Raw genomic sequence first — 21,779 nt, 5'->3', positions numbered from 1 at the left:
GCTGCATCATGGGACGCCCCCAGCAGCGTAGACCAATTGCATTATAACTAAGGGTCACCTGATCCAACCCGAACTATGTGCTTTGCCAAAAAGGAAAGTCTTAAGCCTAATCTCAAAAGGAGAGAGGGTGTCTGTCTGCTGAAACCAAACTGGTAGCTGGTTTCACAGAAGATGGGCTGAATGGGAGGCTGAAGGCTCTGCCTCCCATTCTACTTTTAAATACCACTGACCTGGGGTCTGAGAGTGAAGTACTCTATTAGGGTGACACGGTACTATGAGGCCTTTAAGATAAAAAGGAGCCTGATTATTCAACCCGGGGCATTGTTGCAGGCATAGTGGGTAGAGGTCAGGTGTGTACATGGGGACATCCATTATTAAACCCCCCAAAATATGACTATCCAGAGTTGGGACCAGGAAGCAGAGTTGCAGTCTTACACGCCTTTCTGCAGCTTCTCTCCTCCTGCTACCCCCCCAAAAAACCCATCTCCATAGAGACTGTGTCAGCTTCCAAAAAGACAAAAAACAAACTAAGAACCAGCAACAAACAACTTAAACATAAACAATTACAAAGAAAGAACAATACAGTATCCACATCTGAACCAAAGAGTAAAACAGTGAAATGTGGATTATTAAATATTAGGTCTCTCTCCTCCAAGTCTCTGTTAGTACATGACTTAATAATTGATCAACAAATTGATTTACTCTGCCTTACAGAAACCTGGTTGCAGCAGGATGATTATGTTAGTTTAAATGAATCAACACCCCCGAGTCATTCTAACTACCAGAAACCTCGAAGCACAGGCCGAGAGGGCGGTGTGGCAGCAATTTTTCACACCAGTCTATTAATTAATGAAAGACCAAGACAGACTTTTAATTCATTTGAAAGCCTGATGCTTAACATCGTCCACCCCAGCTGTGAAACTCAGAAACCAGTCTTACTTGTTATCATCTATCGTCCACCTGGGCCTTACACAGAGTTTCTGTCTGATTTCTCAGACTTTATATCTAATTTAGTTCTGAGCTCAGATAAAATAATTATTGTGGGTGATTTTAACATCATGATGCTAAAAATGACAGCCTCAACATGGCATTTAATCTGTTATTAGACTCAATTGGTTTCTCTCAAAATGTAAAAGAACCCACCCACCACTTTAATCACACTCTAGATCTTGTTTTAACATATGGCATAGAAACTGAACATTTAACAGTGTTTCCTGAAAACCCTCTCCTGTCTGATCATTTCCTGATAACATTTACATTTACAATAATTAATTACACAGCGGTGGAGAGTAGACTTTATCAAAGTAGATGTCTTTCTGAAAACGCTGTAACTAAGTTTAAGAATATAATCCACCCACTGTTATCATCTCCAATGCCCTGTACCAACACAGAGCAGAGCAGCTATCTGAACGCTGCTCCAACAGAGGTCGATTATCTTGTTAATAATTTCACCTCCTCACTACGTACGACTCTGGATACTGTAGCTCCTGTGAAAACTAAGGTCTCTAATCAGAAGTACCTGACTCCGTGGTATAATTCTCAAACACGTACCCTAAAGCAGATGACTCGTAATCTGGAGAGGAAATGGCGTGTCACAAATTTAGAGGATCATCATTTAACCTGGAGAAATAGTTTGCTGCTTTATAAGAAAGCCCTCCGCAAAGCCAGAACATCTTACTATTCATCACTGATTGAAGAAAATAAGAACAACCCCAGGTTTCTCTTCAGCTCTGTAGCCAGGCTGACAAAAAGTCAGAGCTCTTTTGAGCCAACCATCCCTTTAACGTTAACCAGTAATGACTTCGTGAACTTCTTCACAAATAAAATTTTAATCATTAGAGAAAAAATTACCAATAATCATCCCACAGATGTAATATTATCTACAGCTACTCTTAGTACCATTGATGTTAAGTTAGACTCTTTTTCTCCAATTGATCTTTCTGAGTTAACTTCAATAATTACTTCCTCCAAACCATCAACGTGTCTTTTAGACCCCATTCCTACAAAACTGCTCAAAGAAGTCCTGCCATTAATTAATTCTTCGATCTTAAATATGATCAACCTATCTCTAATAACCGGCTATGTACCACAGGCCTTCAAGCTGGCTGTAGTTAAACCTTTACTCAAAAAGCATCTCTAGACCCAGCAGTCTTAGCTAATTATAGGCCAATCTCCAACCTTCCTTTCATATCAAACATCCTTGAAAGAGTAGTTGTCAAACAGCTAACAGATCATCTGCAGAGGTTTATTTGAAGAGTTTCAGTCAGGTTTCAGAGCTCAGCACAGCACAGAAACAGCTTTAGTGGAGGTTACAAATGATCTTCTTATGGCCTCTGACAGTGGACTCATCTCTGTGCTTGTCCTGCTAGACCTCAGTGCAGCGTTCGATACTGTCGACCATAATATCCTATTAGAGCGATTAGAACATGCTGTAGGTATTACAGGTACTGCACTGCAGTGGTTTGTATCATATCTATCTAATAGACTCCAATTTGTGCATGTAAATGGAGAGTCCTCTTCACACACTGAGGTTAATTATGGAGTTCCACAGGGTTCAGTGCTAGGACCAATTCTGTTTACATTATACATGCTTCCCTTAGGCAGCATCATTAGAAGACATAGCATACATTTACACTGCTATGCAGATGACACCCAGCTCTATCCGTCCATGAAGCCAGTTAACACACACCAATGAGTTAAACTGCAGGAATGTCTTAAAGACATAAAGACCTGGATGGCCGCTAACTTTCTGCTTCTTAATTCAGATCAAACTGAGGTTATTGTACTCGGCCCTGAAAATCTTAGAAACATGGTATCTAACCAAATTCTTACTCTGGATGGCATTACCTTGGCCTCCAGTAACACTGTGAGGAACCTTGGAGTCATTTTTGACCAGGACATGTCCTTCAATGCACATATTAAACAAATATGTAAGACTGCTTTCTTCCATTTGTGCAACATCTCTAAAATTAGAAATATCCTGTCTCAGAGTGACGCTAATTTATTACTTCCAGGCTGGACGACTGTAATTCATTATTATCAGGATGTCCAAAAAACTCACTGAAAAGCCTTCAGCTGATCCAAAATGCTGCAGCAAGAGTCCTGACAGGGACTAGAAAGAGAGAGCAGATTTCTCCTGTTTTGGCTTCCCTTCATTGGCTTCCTGTTAAGTCCAGAATTGAATTCAAAATCCTGCTCCTCACATACAAGATCTTGAATAATCAGGCCACATCTTATCGTAATGAACTTGTAGTACCATATCACCCTATTAGAGCACTTCGCTCTCGCTCTGCAGGCCTACTTGTTGTTCCTAGAGTATTTAAAAGTAGAATGGGAGGCAGAGCCTTCAGTTTTCAGGCCCCTCTTCTGTGGAACCAGCTTCCAGTTTGGATTCAGGAGACAGACACTATCTCTACTTTCAAGATTAGGCTTCAAACTTTCCTTTTTGCTAAAGCATATAGTTAGGGCTGGACCAGGTGACCCTGAATCCTCCCTTAGTTATGCTGCAATAGACGTAGGCGGCCGGGGGATTCCCATGATGCATTGAGTTTTTCCTTTCCAGTCACCTTTCTCACTCACTATGTGTTAACAGACCTCTCTGCATTGAATCATATCTGTTATTAACCTCTGTCTCTCTTCCACAGCATGTCTTTATCCTGTCTTCCTTCTCTCACCCCAACCGGTCGCAGCAGATGGCCCCGCCCCTCCCTGAGCCTGGTTCTGCTGGAGGTTTCTTCCTGTTAAAAGGGAGTTTTTCCTTCCCACTGTCGCCAAAGTGCTTGCTCATAGGGGGTCATATGATTGTTGGGTTTTTCTCTGTATCTATGAAGCGCCTTGAGGCGACTTTTGTTGTGATTTGGCGCTATATAAATAAAATTGAATTGAATTGAATTGAATTGAATATCCCATAGTGCTCCTGCAAATTAAATACAAGGGCAAAACGCATAGAGTAAAGGCTGCAGTTAGCCCGTGCCTGACGCATTCCTTAATTCTGGGGACAGATTGACTGGGGTTTAGTAACCTGTTGGGGCAGTGTGTGTCGGGATGTGTTCATGACCTTTAGCGGGGTGTGGTGTCTGCGCTGTGCTCAGCGGTGGACGCGGGGGCATCTGATGGTGACTTTGGGGAGGAGGAGGTGGCAGGGCCTTGTGAGGCCCCGCCGACTCCAGTGATTCATTCCACTAAAGATTTTCCGCAAGAGCTGTTGACACCCTTTGCTCAGGGTTAGGGGTTAGGGACTGAGTGATAAAAACTGATGGTCACTTGGTGCGCCCTGATGCAGCGTGGACCTACCCGCATTTTGTGTTGATTAAAGACAGGCTGCATCTGTGTGATCTGCTTGGTGCCTGATTTTACAGGCTGGGCATCCGAGCGGATGTGCACCGATAGTGCGCTTCCTGCTCAGAGTGACAGCTGGTTAACCAGCAGGCCTTTCCAAAAGTGCCTTTGCGCCTACTACTATTAATGGAGGTTCTGTTTGAATGCATTGGCATGGACCTCATCGGATCATTTAACTGGAGTGCACACAGATATAGCTTTGTATTAGTTCTGGTGGATTATGCAACGCAATATTCCACGGCAGTGCTGTTGTGCACCATTTCTGCAAAGTGTGTGGCGCAGGCACTGTTTCACGTCATCTCCTAAGTCAGTATCCCAAAAGCGAAACTGACTGACCAGGGCACGTTGTTCATGTCTTGGACACTAAAGGGCTGTATGAATTACTGGGCATTAAATCTGTTTGGACCGGCGTCTACCACCCTCAAACTGACGGGCTGGTGGGGTGGCTGAAAAAGACTTTAAAATCCATGATCCGTAAGTTCATTCACGAGGATGAACGCAATTTGCTGCTTATCCCATGCCGTGGGTCGACAAACTCCTGGACCGGTTAGACACTGCTCGCTTTTTCACAACACTGGATTTAACCAAGGGCCACTGGCAGATTCCCTTGTCTGCAAAATCCAAGGAAAAAATGGCCTTCTCCACTCCCAATTTGTCACACTGCCGTTTGGCTTGTTTGGAGCCCCAGTCAGTTTCTAGCGCCTCATGGACTGGGTGCTGCAGCCGAACGCTGCATGTCTGTTTAGATGACGTCATCATCAACAGTGACACCTGGGCGCCGCTTTGCAAATTATAAATATGGCATTCCGTTCTGCCATGATGGATCATTGGAGTCTAATTGCCAAATAAGTAAATTTCTATATCTCAATTATTTATGTCAAATTCTTCCAAATGATCTCTCCTTATTGCAATAGGTCAGGGCTGTTGATCTGCTAATAGGGTAATTTTTAATGCATTTAACAGGTGAGGTATTCCGTAGTAGTTTTTAAGAGATAGACACTAGGGAGTAGAGATGGACCGATCCGATATTACGTATCGGTATCGGTCCGATACTGACCTAAATTACTGGATCGGATATCGGAGAAAAATAAAAAATGTAATCCGATCCATTAAATATCACGAAAGCACCTCACAAAACTTGCAACACACCGTAACTCACCTCAGAACGTTAGCAGTCGGAGCAGTATGCATCACGTGATAGAGCAGCTGTGGCATGCCGGACCTGTCGGTGGTCTGGATAGCATTTGGAGCTTCGCTAGCAACCTGGCATTTCATCTCCGACAAAGTTATCCCCGAGAGAAGTAAAGCAAGTGTGTAAGTCCATCTCTGAATGTTTGTAAAGCATTCCCACGTTAAGCTTAACAAGCGATATATGGAGCGACTGCCTCTCGCTCTCCGGCTGCTACTTCAATCGTGAAACTGCTTAAATGATCAGCTGATCGGCTTTTCTGTCGCGAGTCCGTGTCTCTTGTTTGTTTTTGGTCCACTTTGCACCAGAAAGAGGAAACCAGCGGCTGAACAACAGCAGAACGTTTAAGCTTGATCAGCTGTTGTTAGAATGTATTTAATATTACTTTCTACTCGAGGATCTTTTTCTACGTAGCTGACGCTGGTAACTGTGCAGGGGCGGATCTAGCAAAGTTTAGCCAGGGGGGCCGATAGGGCATGAACAGGGAAAAGGGGGCACAAAGACATACTTTTCTTTCTTATTCTCATTTAAAATGTCGAGCTTTTAATAAATAATTATCTGACACCCAAAGTTTTAATTTGATGTAAAATGAATAGAAGTCAATTACTGTATATAGTGACTATTAAGTCTAATATATACCCTAGTAAGCTATAGTACTTTTTCCTTTGGGAAGGTACCATCTGTGCAGTCTGCAATTTTGTTGAAGAAAGATGTTGAATCTATTTAATATTTCTTGAAAAATAATTGATTTCTGTGCATTTTTTTTCACACTGCATCAAATTAAGGTTGATTACGTCGATTAAGCATCATGAGGTGGAGCGTGAGGGGTGGTTCCTTATTTTTTATTTATTTATTTTTGTTGTTGCTGGGAGTTGGAACCCTATTAGTTAGGTTGCTTAATATTTACGCTAAGTACTCTTTAAAATACCAGAATAGGGAGGATGGTGTAGGTCTAAGTTTATTAGATTGATCAGTATTGCTGAACTATGAAATATTTTTTTTGTATACAGGTATAACAGAATAGCTTTAGTGTAGTTGTTGTTTTAAACTTGAGTATGAACTTGCAGACTTGCAAAATGCAGCAAGATATTTTAAAAAACAGTTTTGTTGATTAAAAAACACTATATCGGATTCATATCGGTATCGGCAGATATCCAAATTTATGATATCGGTATCGGTATCGGACATAAAAAAGTGGTATCGTGCCATCTCTACTAGGGAGTGTCTAGTGTCTACCAGTGTAGATCCCATACCAGTGACAGAGCATCAAATTTAGGTTAATGCCCAATAACTCAACACAATCGGGGTGACCGTGGCTCAGGGGGTTGGGAAGCGTATCTGTAACCGGAAGGTCGCCGGTTTGATCCCCGGGCTCTCTGTCTTGGTCGTTGTGTCCTTGGGCAAGACACTTTACCCTACCACCTACTGGTGTTGGCCAGAGGGGCCGATGGCGCGATATGGCAGCCTGGCTTCTGTCAGTCTGCCCCAGGGCAGCTGTGGCTACAACTGTAGCTGCCTCCACCAGTGTGTGAATGTGAGAGTGAAGGAATAGTGGCATTGTAAAGCGCTTTGGGTGCCTTGAAAAGTGCTATATAAATCCATTATTATTATTAATTCCACAATTACTAGACATTTTGGGACAAATATGAGCTGGAACAGGTAAAACATTAAGTGTTCTGTTATAATATTTGCTTGATTCAGGTAGTAAAGCCATAATAGTCAGAACGGCTACTATGTGAGGTACATGGTCGAAACATGCTGACTCTACTAATGATGTAATATTGAAAGGCCAAAACCCTGTTGTTGGTGAGTTGATATCTACGTGATGGTATTGATGGTATTACATGGTATTGGAATGATGTCTACATGATCATTGGTCATCACCCCAAACCTCCCTTGAAACCTAATCCTATTTTAGATTAAATGTTTTGGGTGCTAAATAACATGAGATGTTTGAGGTTTGATTTTAAACTGTTATTTTAGAACTTATTTAAGCGTATTAGTAGCTATGGGACACTTTTTCTTCAAAAACATTGTTCTTAAACAATTTTGTACAGATAGCAAATGAAATCCAGCAGAAAGCGCTCCACATAGTGTGTCAAGTTTAAGATTGTCATGCACAAAACTAGTCCTTTAACCAATAAATCAAATTTGTTAATACTGCTTTAATCACAACTAATTACCCAAGACAAGCAACGGCGACGTATGACCCTCTGGTATGCACTTCTTCCTGTTGATGTGATGGGTGTTTGACAAGGGGAGGCATGAGGTAAAACATCCCTTAAAACAGCCAGCCAGATACAGCGAGGTTCGGCGTCGCTACAGTCAACCCCGACAGAGCACTGGAATCGCCACTTGTGGCCTGCTGGAGCTGGTGCTACACTCGACACCCTCAACATTAGAACTTCCACATTCAAACAAACATGTATTGTCTTTGTAGCAAACACATAAAAACACACCAAAGCTTCAGAATGTGAGACTGCGATTTGCGTTCATCTGTGCAAAGTCTCTACTTGCTGCATTGTGACCAGAATAGTAAGCTAAATTGGTGGTAAAAAAAAACAAAAACAGTTCTACACAGTGTTAACTACTGAAGCAGCACCATCAGAACTGGCAAAGCACAAAGTCTGTAAGTCTACTCATCTGGTCATGTTTCAAAGGTCTTAAAGATCGATGTTCAAGCTATGCAGACGCAGTCCAAACTTAAAGTATAATATGGTGTTCACTTTTCTTCAATTTTCTCTTGAGCAAGTCCACAGTGTTCTTTTTTTTTGGTGATCAAAACAGGAAATATCACTTCTTCTTGCCCTCTATATCCTCTCATTTAGATATAACGTTCTTTGTATAAAAGAACATCAGTTCCAGGTTAATTCTAGTTGTAAAATAAGCTGGTACTTCTCTTCAATTTCAGCTCGTCCTCTTGAAAGCTTTCAAAGTAACTGTCCAAATGCAACACACTCAGTTCAGTGATGTAGTGGTTTGCTGTGTGTAGGTTGGCTTATATTCATCACTCATCTCTGGATTTCAGAAACGAGTCCATCTCAAATAAGTAATGCAAAAATCCCACGGTGCTTATAAGATATTCTCCTCTATTCTGGCACTAGAGCAGTATTGGTGTCTAAGTATAGTCTTCCCCCCTCTCCACTGTGCGTCTCTTTTCATTCTCTCTCTGCCTTGGGACTATTTGCTGACATGCCAGCTCTCTCTCTCTCTCTCTCTCTCTCTCTCTCTCTCTTCTCCTTCTTTTTCTCTTTCAGTCACATTCATCTCATTCTTTAGCTTAACAGTCCAGGCCACTGGTAGAGAAAAGAGAAATGCTATTCTCTCTCTCTCTCTCTTCCTGTCAGCTTCTCTTAAACTCACAACTGGCTAGCTGATATTGCTCTTCAGAACACATAAAATGTGGGTCTTTTTTACATTACAATTATTATTAATTTATATGGGACAGAAAAATCATCAAAAAAAAGGTCAAGCAAAAACGACAAACATTCCCTGAGCGCAGAAATATGATTAGTTAGGATTGGTTGCTTTTTTCTAGGGTATTACATATACAGTGCTCCGCACACAGTGTCCTTTGAACATATAATATAACTAGTAGGTATTTTTATTTACTACACTATGGAACAACTGTATGCTAAACATGTAAGGTCGGTGTTGTATTAGCGAGTAAAGTGACATTGTGTTTAATTTTTACTAGAGGTAGCTGTATTAAGCTTGTTTCACTATTGTGGTTTCATTTTAGAAATCGGTTTATCATATATTTGTTTGTTCACTAATCAAATCGCTCATCAATTCTCCTGAAACCTTAAAGGATCCTCTCACAATTTTCATCGATGTTGCCTGCTGCTTTAACGGGGAAAAAAAGACAAACCTGCTTGGATTGTTGTTAAATAATGCTAACCTGGCAAAGATAGTGTGCAAATTCATGACATGTCATTGTTGCCTAGATTGCTTCCCTTCTATTCAGTTTAATTCAATTCAGTTTTATTTATACAGCACCAAATCACAACAACAGTCGCCTCAAGGTGCTTTATACGTTAAGGCAGACCATAACTTCTATGCTCACATGTTAATTATTGTTTTAATAATTGAAAGTCTCCTCCTTTAAATAAAAGTTTTGGATTTAAGGAACTGCCCATGTACACAAAGCCATGAATTGGTCTTGAAGAGTGCGATAAGAGATTTGACACGAACACATAAGTGTAATAAGTTTAAAGAGAAATCTGTAAGTAAGTGTAAAACAACACGTTCATTGTGCATCAGTGTTTTTGATAACACAATGTTGAGTAAATGTGGGATTCTGAGAGAAGGAACAAATGATTACAACTGAACCGCCAACTTGCATCAATGTTAGTGCTTCTAGAAAAACTAAATGTGAATGCCAGCTTGTGTGTGTGTGTGGCTGCACGTGTCCATCCTCCTCTAGGCTTTACCAAACAGCTCTAACAGTGCTGTCAGGCCCACAGTGCTCGTTTTATTAACACCTGAATACAGTTAAGACTGAAAGCAAGAGAAAGGGCGAATGAAGATAAGGAAACAAAAGTGTGATGTAGAGACACTAAAAGAGGGTGACAGCCATGCAAACATCATACAGCAGACTCTGCATCTTCATCTCCCATCCTCTTCTGGCCTTCACTTCCCCTTCCAATGCACTCATAATGATTTCTTTCTTTTTTATTTATAGTTTTTACTGATGCTAGGAACTTACAATCATGAGTCTAGGCAGAACAAAAATAACATAATATTGTGTGTGAGTCATAGTAATGTGTGAGTCATACAAGAATATGCATGTGCTCTGCTTGTTTTTTTTTTTATGACCCAGTCGAGGAGTGGCTGTGAGGAGAGGATGCTCCCTTGAGGCTGTGTGACTTTCTCTTCTGTTTCATCAGATGATACGTGAATTCACAGCGCATACCACCAAAGCACATTTAATAATATTCACACACTAACTGCATCAGTGCAACAGAAGACTGTAGCCTGGGCTTTTCAGACATGCACTAAATGCCGTTACTGCTTAAATAGCTGACATCCATAGATACTAAAGGCTGACCCTAACTAAAGCTTGATGTTATCTTTAGTTTCAAACCTCTGTTGTGAGACAAAGAAGACAACCAAACAAACAAAGATGCTTTCTGATCTCCACTCTTAGGTCATTCCTTACAGTATATGAAAAACATTAGCCTTTAATAGCAAAAACCCATCCTACAAGCAGTTTTTGCAACAGATCCAATGAATGTACAAAATTCCACCAGCAGGGAACAGCAGTGCACAGTACAGAGTTAACTAAAACATCAGTAACAACAATTCCAGAGTGGCATGTTTTTAAGGTGTAAGGTGTTCACTTTGAGCATAGGGCAGCTTAGCAGTCTGACTGCATTCGGTTAGAAGCGGTTTCTGAAGCTTCCATCCAAAGGGGAGGAGAGTAAACAGTTCATGTGCAGTGTGGGTTGGGTTGCGTAGGATACAGACGGCTCTTTCTCTACATCTGAAGCTGTAGATGTCCTCAGTGGGAGGTAATTTGCACCAGATAGTCCTCTGCACAAACTTCACCATCCTCTGCAATGCCCTGTTATCTGCTACAATGCTGCATTGGCTGCATTTTTAGGTAATTAGTTGCATATAACTTTGCTGTTTGCAAAATTTGTACATAGGTTTTTGAAATTTACAATTTATATTTGCATTTCAAGTTATGAAAATGATTTGTTCAACATGTTTGTGGTCTTTACAGTACCAAACATAACTTCTTCATACTCTGATTTTATTATTTTTTTTGTAATTTTAGATGAATTGTGTTAATACACTATTCACGGTGTCAATGCGTTAGCACGGTTAGCTCGTTAACGTGTTAGCGCACCCACAATAATAAGCTCTGAAAATATTAAAAGTTAGGGGAGAAAACAACTCACACAATCTGAGCAAAGAATAATGTGCTGAGTGAAGGGACACAACAAATGTCAGAATCATGATTAGCAAATTAGTTTCTAAAAAGGCTCGTGAAATGTTTATGAGTAAATGTTTCTGCACTAACAGAAGACCAAAGCTTACAATGTGCCTTTTGTTGCCAAATATGCATATGTGGGCTGGCACATGGAAATACATGCATTCCAATTCCATTGCTATGTGCCCACACCCCATACCTCCATTTTGCAAGATATGTGAAGTATTATGTGTAGAATGGTGTCAATGATGAGTGAATAAACTGTGGTGTAGACATTCACAGGAAAGTAAAATACACAGATTTTGAGTTTCTTACAAAACCATGCACTTACAGTCATAACGTTTTTTATGAGTTAACATTATGTGGTTTGCAGTTTTGTTTTTAATTTTGGGAATTTGACAAGTTGCGTAAGACATGGTCAAGAGCACAAGAACAAAAGTGCACAAAAAGTCATGTCTGCAGTTTGTCTGTCAATGCTGTGACGTAGCTATTGTGGAAACTATCCCACACCTCTCCTAATGAAACGAAACATTTATTAATTGTGTGTTTAACCCAAGACTGTCAAATGTGTGGCCCACTGGGCCAGCGTGGGGGCTTTTTAAAGTCAAATAATTGATGTGAAATCATTTAACTTTTCAGCTTTACAGAAGAATGCACGAATTTTAGCAAGTAAGGCTTAAGTTCCTCAAATATGTGAATGGTCTGTCCACTTTTAGATTCGCTAAATTGTAGTGCATGTACAATGATAAATAATTAAATGAAAAAAATAATGAAAATAACGAATATCATTCATATCTCTTTTTTTTTAAACACCTCAGATTCTTCATCATATGGATAGCATGTACTTGTTTACATGCTCTTGAGATTAAATTGGGCTCAAGCAGGAAAATGAGTTTAACATCCTTGGTTTAGACTTTTTACGGCAAAAAAGCTCTGATTCGTCTAGTGTACGATTATACTAAGTAGCATCCATTTGTGGGTAGATTTACCGTCTTTATGGGATGGTTTCCCCCCGACGGGAAGAACTGATCAATATTATAATAACATTATTCCAGTCACCAGAAAAACAGTTATTGTATCTGACTTACTTCAGCGTCTGAGCGAGGTGGAATTCCAACAACGCAAAAAGTAACTCCATTCATTGGCGTGTCAGCGTCTGGCGTGCGTAAACCGACAAAAAGACATACTTTGCTGTCAACATTTTTGTCTTAAATCGTGCTGGGGTGTAGAGCAGACTGGCTGTGCTCTTCTCTCCAGCAGTCCCCACAACGTAAACAGTTCAGCTAAAAGCATGTGGCACAGCACAACCGGAAGTTTGAACTTCAAAATAAATATGGGTACATGTTTACGCATTTTCTTCAAATTTACTTTTGCGTTTCAGGCATTGCATATAGGAAGACGATTCTTATCAGAAATAATACGCTTTACTTAAATAAAACATTTTATTTAAAATCTAGTAGAACCACTAACATTTTTAATATTGCTCGACATTATTGCTCAACATAAACCTTAGTGGGCAATTACAGATAACAGTTCAAACTGCATCCTACTGGATTTATGTGCGTCAAATGTCAATGGTATCAATTCCGTCATCCTCCAAGAACTGCGTGGAGTTCGTGAATAGCTTAATTTCTTGAAGAAAGGTAGGATTTATTGTAAAGCAATGTGTCTTAATTAAATGCTACTTTCAGAGCCGCTCCATTTATTATTTTATATTTTTATTATTTTGGTAAATTAATTGCTTTTTTGAGGGCCTTAACATGCTCACAAACTCAGACACAGTCTAGTATTTTACTATTTATTTATGTATTTTATTGGTTTTGGACATAATGGCTCAGTAGCACCCTCTACAAAAGTGAAAAAACTGCCCCAACTGGGTGTCATGCACATGTATGAAATCTGGTACATGCCAAGACAGGACTAAACGTCCACTGGGTACATGACTCAAACCCAACAGGAAGTCAGCCATATTAAATTGAAGATGAAATTGTGGCGCTAACTTGACCATTTCCAGGAATTATTCCTTTTTGAACTCTTCTGAGGGATTTTATCCAATCAACTTCATATTTGGTCAACTACAGATGTGGGCCATATTCAAAATTGTGGTGCCTTTGTGTGTCCACACTGCATTTTAATCATTCACCATGAAAGTTTAATTGGCTCTTATTCACAAATACATTGTCCAATCTGGACCAAACTTCTCCACGTGTGATAAGGCTCCACCCCTGAACATATTTCAAATGCAATATTTGCCAGTGCCAGTTTCAAAGTGGTCAACCACAGCAACCTCAAATTTATCCAGGAAAGCGTTGATGAGTTGTGCTTAGGATGCATGGAAAACTGTGAGTTGTCATCAAATTAATTGCGACATTTTTCCATCAATTCATCAATTCAATTCTACCATTCTATTGTATATAGTATTTTATTTTATTTTATTCTATTGTGTACAGTTGTGTACAGTATCTTATTCTTATCCTATTCCAGTGTTTTTCTAATTTTTGCTGTGTAACTTTGCACGTGGACCCTCTGATTTCAACTAAAATTCGTTTCATTGAATTGTATCAGACACCTTTCTTACACTATGCTGTGTTGTGGACTCTAGTTTTAGAACTGTAAGTACTGAAGAAGTGTCTGTAACTACAGTTAGGGTAGGTACATATGTCAAGATAATGGCGTCTGAAGTGAAAAGTATATATCTGTGTAGCGTCCAAAATCATAGACAGTGTAACAACATACAGCCCCAGTTGTGCTGCTGTGCCAACAGTCCCCTTGGGACAGAGAGAAGAGCATGCACTACTTGTGCACTAACATGCTCTCAATGAGTCATTATATAAGAGCAGGACACGGAGCCCCAAGGGAGGCTGAGAGTGTAGATAGACACTTCTACACCCTCTATTGGTGTTACATTGCTCTCGCACAAAGTCAGACACAGTATATAAAAGAACGCTAAAGAAAAATGCTTCCACAGGGAGCCTATCATACAAAGTGGCTGCCAGCCTATGCTCGAGTTACCAACATGTGAGTCCAGTGATAATGAGTTGGTTTTAATGATTTAATGAAGGCAGTGCTTTGTTCAGTCGCATTTTAAATTTTAGTTTAAATTAAAGCTTTTAAATTGAAGCTCCATATGTGACATTCTGTCACATATCATGGACAGGAACAAGAGTGTGTTAATAACAATTAAACAATTAAAGTGTTAATAACACTGCTCCAGCATACATGAGATGATAACATGGTGTCACACTGAGAAATTGGATATTTTCTTGTTTATTTATTAACAAGCAGAGAGAAAAGTTATCTGTTATGATGATGAATAACACAAAATTGGCACCTTACTAATGTTACCTCTTTTTCCACAAACAGGAGTAAACACAGGAAGTCAGGTAGAGCTGGTCCTCTGCTAATTGAAAAGGTTGGTGGTTCGATCCCTGGCTGCTCCAGTCTGCATGCCAAATATCCTCAGGCAAGATACTAACCCCAAGTTGCTCTTTGATGAATCAATTGAAGTACAAATGTGTGTGAACAAAGATAGAAAAAACTGAGAAAAAGTGCTTGTATGAATGGGTGAATGAGGCAAGTTGCGTAAAGCAATAGAGCTGCTCCATTTACCATCAGGGATGTCGGACTCATTTTATTCTGTCGCCCACATACAGCCAACTTTGATCTTAAGAGGGCTGGACAGAAACTGCCCTTTCTGTCAGTGTAGACATCTAACTAAACATTTAATCGTGGAGATATTTTAATATAAGTAAAAGAAGTGTAATTTTAACAATACATCTCAGTTTCTGTACATAAGATATTTGAGAAAAAAGTTCTTATCATGTGGCATTGGTGCTTCTTATTGCCCTGACTGTATTTATAAAACAAGAGTTTTTAAACTATGGAAAAGAGAAATCTTTAAAGTAGATAGTGGAAAAACAGAAGTTTTTCTGTCATTTAATTGTTTATTTTTTACTTAACTACTTTTGTGTATGAATGGCATGTGGATAATTTATTAATAGGAAAAGCTGCAAAACTTTGGACATACAATTAAAAGTTTAAAATCTATGCACTCTTACACATTTTCTGAAGTCTACCAGTGGGCCACATTGGAGTCTTTGCCAGACTGATTCTGGCCCTCAGGCTTTATGTTTGATGTTAACTGATGTAAGAGGAGCAGAAGCAGAACCAGTAACAGGTAGTCTAGCATGCTAAACTCCCATTGGTCTCTTGTCAAAGACCAGAACATGCACATTAACCACCCCCTTCAAAAAAGACAACTTTAAGCTGGGATATGGAAGTGAGATGCACTGTGGATTTGTATAGAAAAAAGGCAACCCTGTAGTAGTCAATTGTGGCCACAGGATGGCAGCAATGTCAAGGGTGCATGCAAAGAAATAAAAGGGATCACTTTAGATTTAATTAATATCTACTTTTAGATTTTAAAAGGCAGCCGCTACTTGTCTTGCTTGTCCTGATAAACTGTGAAACTTTGAATAATGTTAGTACTGCTAGTACTGCTGTCGTGGTCCTCCAATCCCCATTTCTGACTCGTCTCTCACTTGTTCTGTCTCTCTCTCATTCTGTTTTTTTCTTCCTCTCTCTGACTGTCTGTGTTGTGTTTGCTTTTGCACTAGCCACACCCCTGTCTTAGAGGCCGGCCTTCCTCCTGCTCTACGCCTGCCAACACCTGGGCACCTGAGCTGATTATCTCACCTGTTTGTGATCTCGTGATCAGTTGCCCGCTACTTAGGCTGGAGGAAGACATCCATTCATTGCTGGATTGTTAACAAAGAGCTGTAAGTGGGATTAGTGCTACTGTATGCAAATGTTTTTCTGTTTTTGCATGTGGAGAGACTGCAACTTGCTTTCTGCTTCCTTCAGTGCAGGATAACTGGACCTGAGGTGTGAGTTACCTGAGAGTAAGAGATCTAGCAAGATAGAGGATTGCGGATCTGTCTGACTAGCACCCTTTTGTACTGCAAAGTTGTGGATCAGACTGCTTGGAGTTTATCACTAACAAGTGGAAGTTCCCAATCTGAGTCCAATCAGAAAATCATGGATATGACAAGTTCATCCTTTCTTAGTTAATTACCCTCCTGTCATTTGATGCTGCTGTTTGAATTCAGTTTGACTCAGTACAGTTTCTCTATCAGCTGACACAGATCCAGATGAATATAACCACATCTGTTAATATCTGTTTCAGCTGTTCAAGGATGGATGCAGAAATGTTTTCTGCATTGACTATTCTTTTCAGATTTTACTTAAGCTCTTGATTGTATTGTTTTTCTTTCCTTTTTTAAACTATTGAATTCTTTGTTTCTACTTAATTGAGCTTATGCTTTTGTGAATTTGTTTTAGGTTAATGGTTGTAACACTGTAATCCCATAACTTTTCAAAGAGAACATCTTTTCAGATAAGAAGCTCAACTAATGAAAATGAAGTATCTCATGTATTGAGTCAACTGAAACAATGATTGCAATGATTTCACGGGTAAGCTTACTAAAATGTTTCACAAGCCTAAATACAAATGCTCTGAGTCAATAAAGGAAAAATGATACATTCAAATTGTTCTTGGACATATTTGTATAGATCTTTGTTTCAGTTTGGTACACGTTGACATTTCACAAGCTTTAGCATGTAGCACAAAAAAGGTCAGGAGAAAAGTATTTACAGTCCCAGTCCCATCAAGCACTATAGGTTGCATTTAGAGTACATGCTAAACAAGCATAGTCTAAGAAACTAAAAGATGTTACGTAACAAAAACGTAAATGGCCTGTATTTGTATAGCCCCCCCCCCCTCCTCTCTTAGGGACCCCAAAGCGCAGTCACCATATATTCCTTTTGTTTGTGGCTCTCTTGTTGTTGGCATATTGAAATATTACCAAAGACCATGACACAGATATTTATTGAAATTCCTGTATCACATCTTCCATAACAAGAGATTAACAGCTTTGTTGTTCCAAAACAAAGGCCCTAAATTTCCTTTCCAACAGTCTGTGTGTTCATGCACATATGGGGTCAGGCTGCAGTGCTAATCTGCTTTTGCTCTGAAAAGGGTTTCATCCTCACAATGGGGGGCCCTGCACAGAACCAGTATCCCATCATCCCCCAGTCTCTCAGCTTATGCATTTTGTGACCCTCCCAACCTGCAACTTTAGCCTATCATAAACTGAACTGATAGTATAAAAGATGGATGTAGGCACTGCAGTGTCACCCATTAGCATTTTGGCTGTTACCATGTTGTGGTTTTGGAGCTAGAGGTTAACCTCTTGAGTGCCAAAGATCTTTCTGTGGTTCCTGCTCCAGAATGAGATGCCCAAAATGAATAGAGTATTTCTCTGCAATTGCAAACTCTGTATAAACAATCTTGGTATCAAAATAAAGATTGTATGCATGAATCCTGAAGTGCTAATTTAAGGCAAGGCTATTTAGAAAGTTAATTCTAAAAATGGGTGTGTAGAATGGACTGACACTAATTAAAGTTTGTTTAGAGCAAAGTAACAATACAATTAAGTTCACAAAAACTGAAGCACAAACATGTAGGAGAACTACAGAATACATCAAAAATGCTCCACACATGCACTCTAAAGACTGGAAAAAATGTGGCCTATGGAAATTATTTTTCAATAAACCCAACATGGATGCTTGATAAAATCAGTTGATACATTACAATGTTGTTCTAACCTTCCAGGAATCTATTTGTTTAAAGTAAACACATCGTGAAATGTGCAAAAAAATGTCCCAAGGCTGATTTTATTCACACAACAATCTCTCGGGCTAAAAAGTTAAGCCAACGCTAAAGTTAAAAAAACAAAAACAAAAAAACAACACAGTTCCCAATAGGGGCCAGCAAGTCAAACTTTACAGTGTTAAAAAAAACTGGTATGAACAATGATCGATGTAAACACTTTACTTTTAGTTTATGGGCTCGTGCTCCATTCTGAATCATACTTAATAGAAATATTTTTCTATTTTGCAAATCTTGGTCATACTATCCCATATGGAAAAGAAATATGAAAAACTTATAAAAGACTTGCATAAGATGTGGCCTACTTCATATAGTGAATCATATAAGGCTTATGTGATTTACTCAGGAAAGTGGCCACTTTCTCATTACTTTCATATATTGTTTTAGTAAGTATCCAAGAAATACAAGTTTCATTTATATAATTTTTCAAGGGATTTTATATCTGTTTTCACTCTTGTGTGCTTTTCATACAAGTTTCACACAAGACAGATACAAACTTTATAAGATTTATATATATCTTTTCCATATGGGATGTTTCAAAATGGAAATGACATGCTAATTTGCTAACAGTTTTTAAAAGTGTGCAGTATCAGACCCGTCCCTCTTTTTACACCCGTTTTTGCAGCCAAGACGGGAGCAATGGAAATGCTTTGAGGCTTCATATTGGTGCTTCAGAAACAAACACATGATATCACAGTGCCAACTTCCATCTCATATATTTATATATCTATGAGTCTATGGGTACAAAAACCAGCTTTGACCTCTGTGGAGAGTTCCCCTCTAATTAAATTACATTTTCCCCTTAAGGTTCAAAGCTAAGGGCTCACAGTTAGCCTCATGTATACTAATTTAATAGTGTTTGTGGTATTGGTGCTTTTTGGAGCACTGCTATCATGATATGTTCTCGTATGGACTGTCCAAGAAGCTTGTGCTTCAGCTTTAGTGACTAAAACTTTATTATTTTATTAATCTTTTACTTGGCACTAATTAGCAGATACAGCTCACCCTTTTATCCAAATTTGATCACTTCTGGCTCTACAGGACAACACAGAAAATGCAAATGTGTAAGCTTAAACTGAAAAGAAAGAAAGAACAAAGATGGATTAGAGCAAAGAACGAATACTATTAATATCATTCTCAGAATAAAAAACATTTTGACAGCTCAGTAGAGACAAAGTACAAAGCTGAGGAACGTTTGGTTGTCACAGTCTCTTTGTCCTCACTGCTTGACTCACCACTCTCTCTCTCTAAAGTGCTCTACCTCCTCTCTGTCTTTCTCTGTGTGTGTGCGGTTTGGTTGTAGTGCAGAAATGGGACCCTGCCTGGCTTCCCATCTTCTCCCTACAAAATGAAGAAATGCTCCTAATTCTGATGTCCTCGTTTGTTGCCGCTTCTAAAGGCGGTGGCAGACCTTCAGTCTTTGCTGGATGGTTGAATCACTTGAAGTTTGGCTTCTCCTCGTAGGGTGTGGCCATATCATACTGTTCACGGTAATACCGATATAATGTTAGGCAATGATAAGAAAATGAAATATTGCTTTAGAGTATGGGTAGAACGCACATGCGCAGTGCCTTTGGCAGAAAAAGCATGGCGGCGATGGAGAATAAGCGAAAGTGGATCGTTGAATGAAACAGATGAACCAGAACTGGTTTGTAAAAATGGCACAACTTCAGTGGTGTGGAACTGGTTTGGCTTTTGTCCATCAGATACACACCAAAGCACATTTTTTAGTAAAACATGCTAGCGGCCGTCGTTATTACCGCCTTTTTCGGAAAATAAGTCGCTCTTAAAATCCTTTGATTTTCTGAAAAATCGACAGTGCCCCTTATAATTCTTCTATATGAATTCTGGTTGTGCTTACTGACCTCGAACCAATTTTATGTGGTACACGGCACTCAAAAATCTGTCAAAAAATGTTTTAGTACGACTTTGCTAAGCTACGAAGCCGCACCGGATTGTCGGAACATTACGGCTACCATAGTCGGGAGCCTCGCGGAGTGATACGTACTGTGCTTCAACATAATATTACTGTATTGTGTGTGTATAACCTTTTTTTTAAAAAAAGTTTTGTGGATATTATACATGGTTATGCTGAGGATATGTTGTCTGTGGAAACTGGAACCATCACAACTGTTGATCTTTTATATAGCACCTGCTAAACTGCTTAACTACCCCCCACTGACCAGATCAATATTCCAAAATGTTTAATTGACTTGATGCTATACTCTGGTAAAAGTATTTATTTTTTTGAGCAGTGTTGTATTTTCAAATTAATATGAAGAAAAAGGAAAAACTGCTCATGTTGCATGATAAGTGTGGCACAGTCTTTCTTAGTTTTAGTGTTGTCTGTCACTTCAGTAAAACACTGTAAAACCATAAAGCTTCAATGAAACTAAACAAGTGTTTTTGAAAAAAAGTAAAATGAGAAAGATGAATAGGGGAGTAGAAGTAATCTTTTGAAATTAAACAGACATTTATCTGCCTGTGTTCACTTGTGTTCAGTCATGTTGTGGCCTGGCACGGCAACAGAGAGGCGGTGAGTGTGGAGGTTGGTAGGTTTGGTTGGTTAGGTGGTGGTGGGGGGGCTCAAACCCATCTGTCTATTTACAGCAGCATGAAGAGATTTCGCTAAATACCTAATCCATCTTATCTCCAGTGAAGCTGAGGATTGTCTGTGCAGTGGGGCAGGCTGACCACTAGAGAGCAAGCTGACTGTAAGCTGAAGGCAAATTAGAAGTTAGGTTGGGCAAATGAGGAACTTTTGTACGTGAACTATTTCTCCCATGTTTACAAATGCCATATGAACAGTCATCATACCGATAGTAGTTTTCGATTTAAAAACACACATCTCTATCCAGGTTCATTGGTGGTCCCTGTGTAATCTCATGCAATCTGATTACATTAGAACTACTACCCTCAGAGAAAACTCTGCTTCATAGGACAATCCCCTCCCATCAGTGTCATCAGTGTCATTGCCCTGCAGCTATAGAAAGGCCATGCACTTGCATTACTTGAATTATATGTATTCTACAAAGTGGACAGCCAATGAAGATCACTGAAGATAAGCTTTCTGTGAACATACCCATTTTCCCTCAGGCCTTCAGCCATGCAGTGAAGCATACTATGCCATAAATCAAAAGTCACTCACTAGTTTTGGATAAATATGGCCATAAGCCAGCATCTAATCTTAGCAAGCTGCTCACATAAACTGCGTAGGTGCAACACATGAACGCACATTACTGCTGAGTAGGACATCGTAATCATAGTGATTTAACCACAATGAATTTCAACAGGATATTCATTCATGTACTTCTGTACTTATATAAGATCATTTGAATGTATTTTCAAGAGGGCATGTGTCAGTCTCACAAAGCACAGACCATCTAACCATTACACAACAGCCTTAATCTACTGGATTTAAATCCCCCACCCCTCAACAGGCTGCCAGCTCATACATACAAAAATGTCTTATCTTGCCTGTGCTGCATCCTGTCACACACTCAGTTTCAAATACATTCCTTGTATTACTGCAGAGGAAAAACATTTTCAACCAGAGACGTCTAAAAACAACAACAAATATACTC

General features: G+C 39.5%; 1 protein-coding gene and 1 long non-coding RNA gene across 3 annotated transcripts in view; one reads left to right on the top strand and one right to left on the bottom strand.

Annotated features, from left to right (window-relative positions):
• The window catches only part of LOC146702520 (rho GTPase-activating protein 23-like), a 55,371-nt gene extending 42,652 nt beyond the window's left edge, over positions 1-12,719 (bottom strand). Inside the window, exon 1 of one of the 2 annotated variants that reach the window (XM_085465423.1) lies at positions 12,554-12,719. In XM_085465423.1, the coding sequence (XP_085321549.1) occupies positions 12,554-12,607 (54 nt within the window). In that variant the 5' untranslated portion in view covers positions 12,608-12,719. Of the gene's footprint in view, positions 1-7,710; positions 7,959-12,553 lie in introns of those variants that run through there. The other variant, XM_085465424.1, reaches the window with a different exon arrangement.
• A 2,092-nt stretch (positions 12,720-14,811) lies between these two features.
• Positions 14,812-16,619, top strand: LOC146702519 (uncharacterized). The gene is made up of 3 exons (XR_014922070.1): positions 14,812-14,877; positions 16,082-16,243; positions 16,329-16,619. It is a non-coding gene; the product is annotated as an uncharacterized LOC146702519 (long non-coding RNA).
• The last annotated feature ends 5,160 nt before the right edge of the window (positions 16,620-21,779 follow it).

Source organism: Copadichromis virginalis, linkage group LG8 (genome assembly GCF_057382275.1).
Source record: "Copadichromis virginalis isolate Kocher_CV1m ecotype Utaka linkage group LG8, C_Virginalis_male_GT1.1, whole genome shotgun sequence".
NCBI classification, from domain to species: Eukaryota; Metazoa; Chordata; class Actinopteri; order Cichliformes; family Cichlidae; genus Copadichromis; species Copadichromis virginalis.
This window is presented reverse-complemented; position numbering and strand designations above follow the sequence as displayed.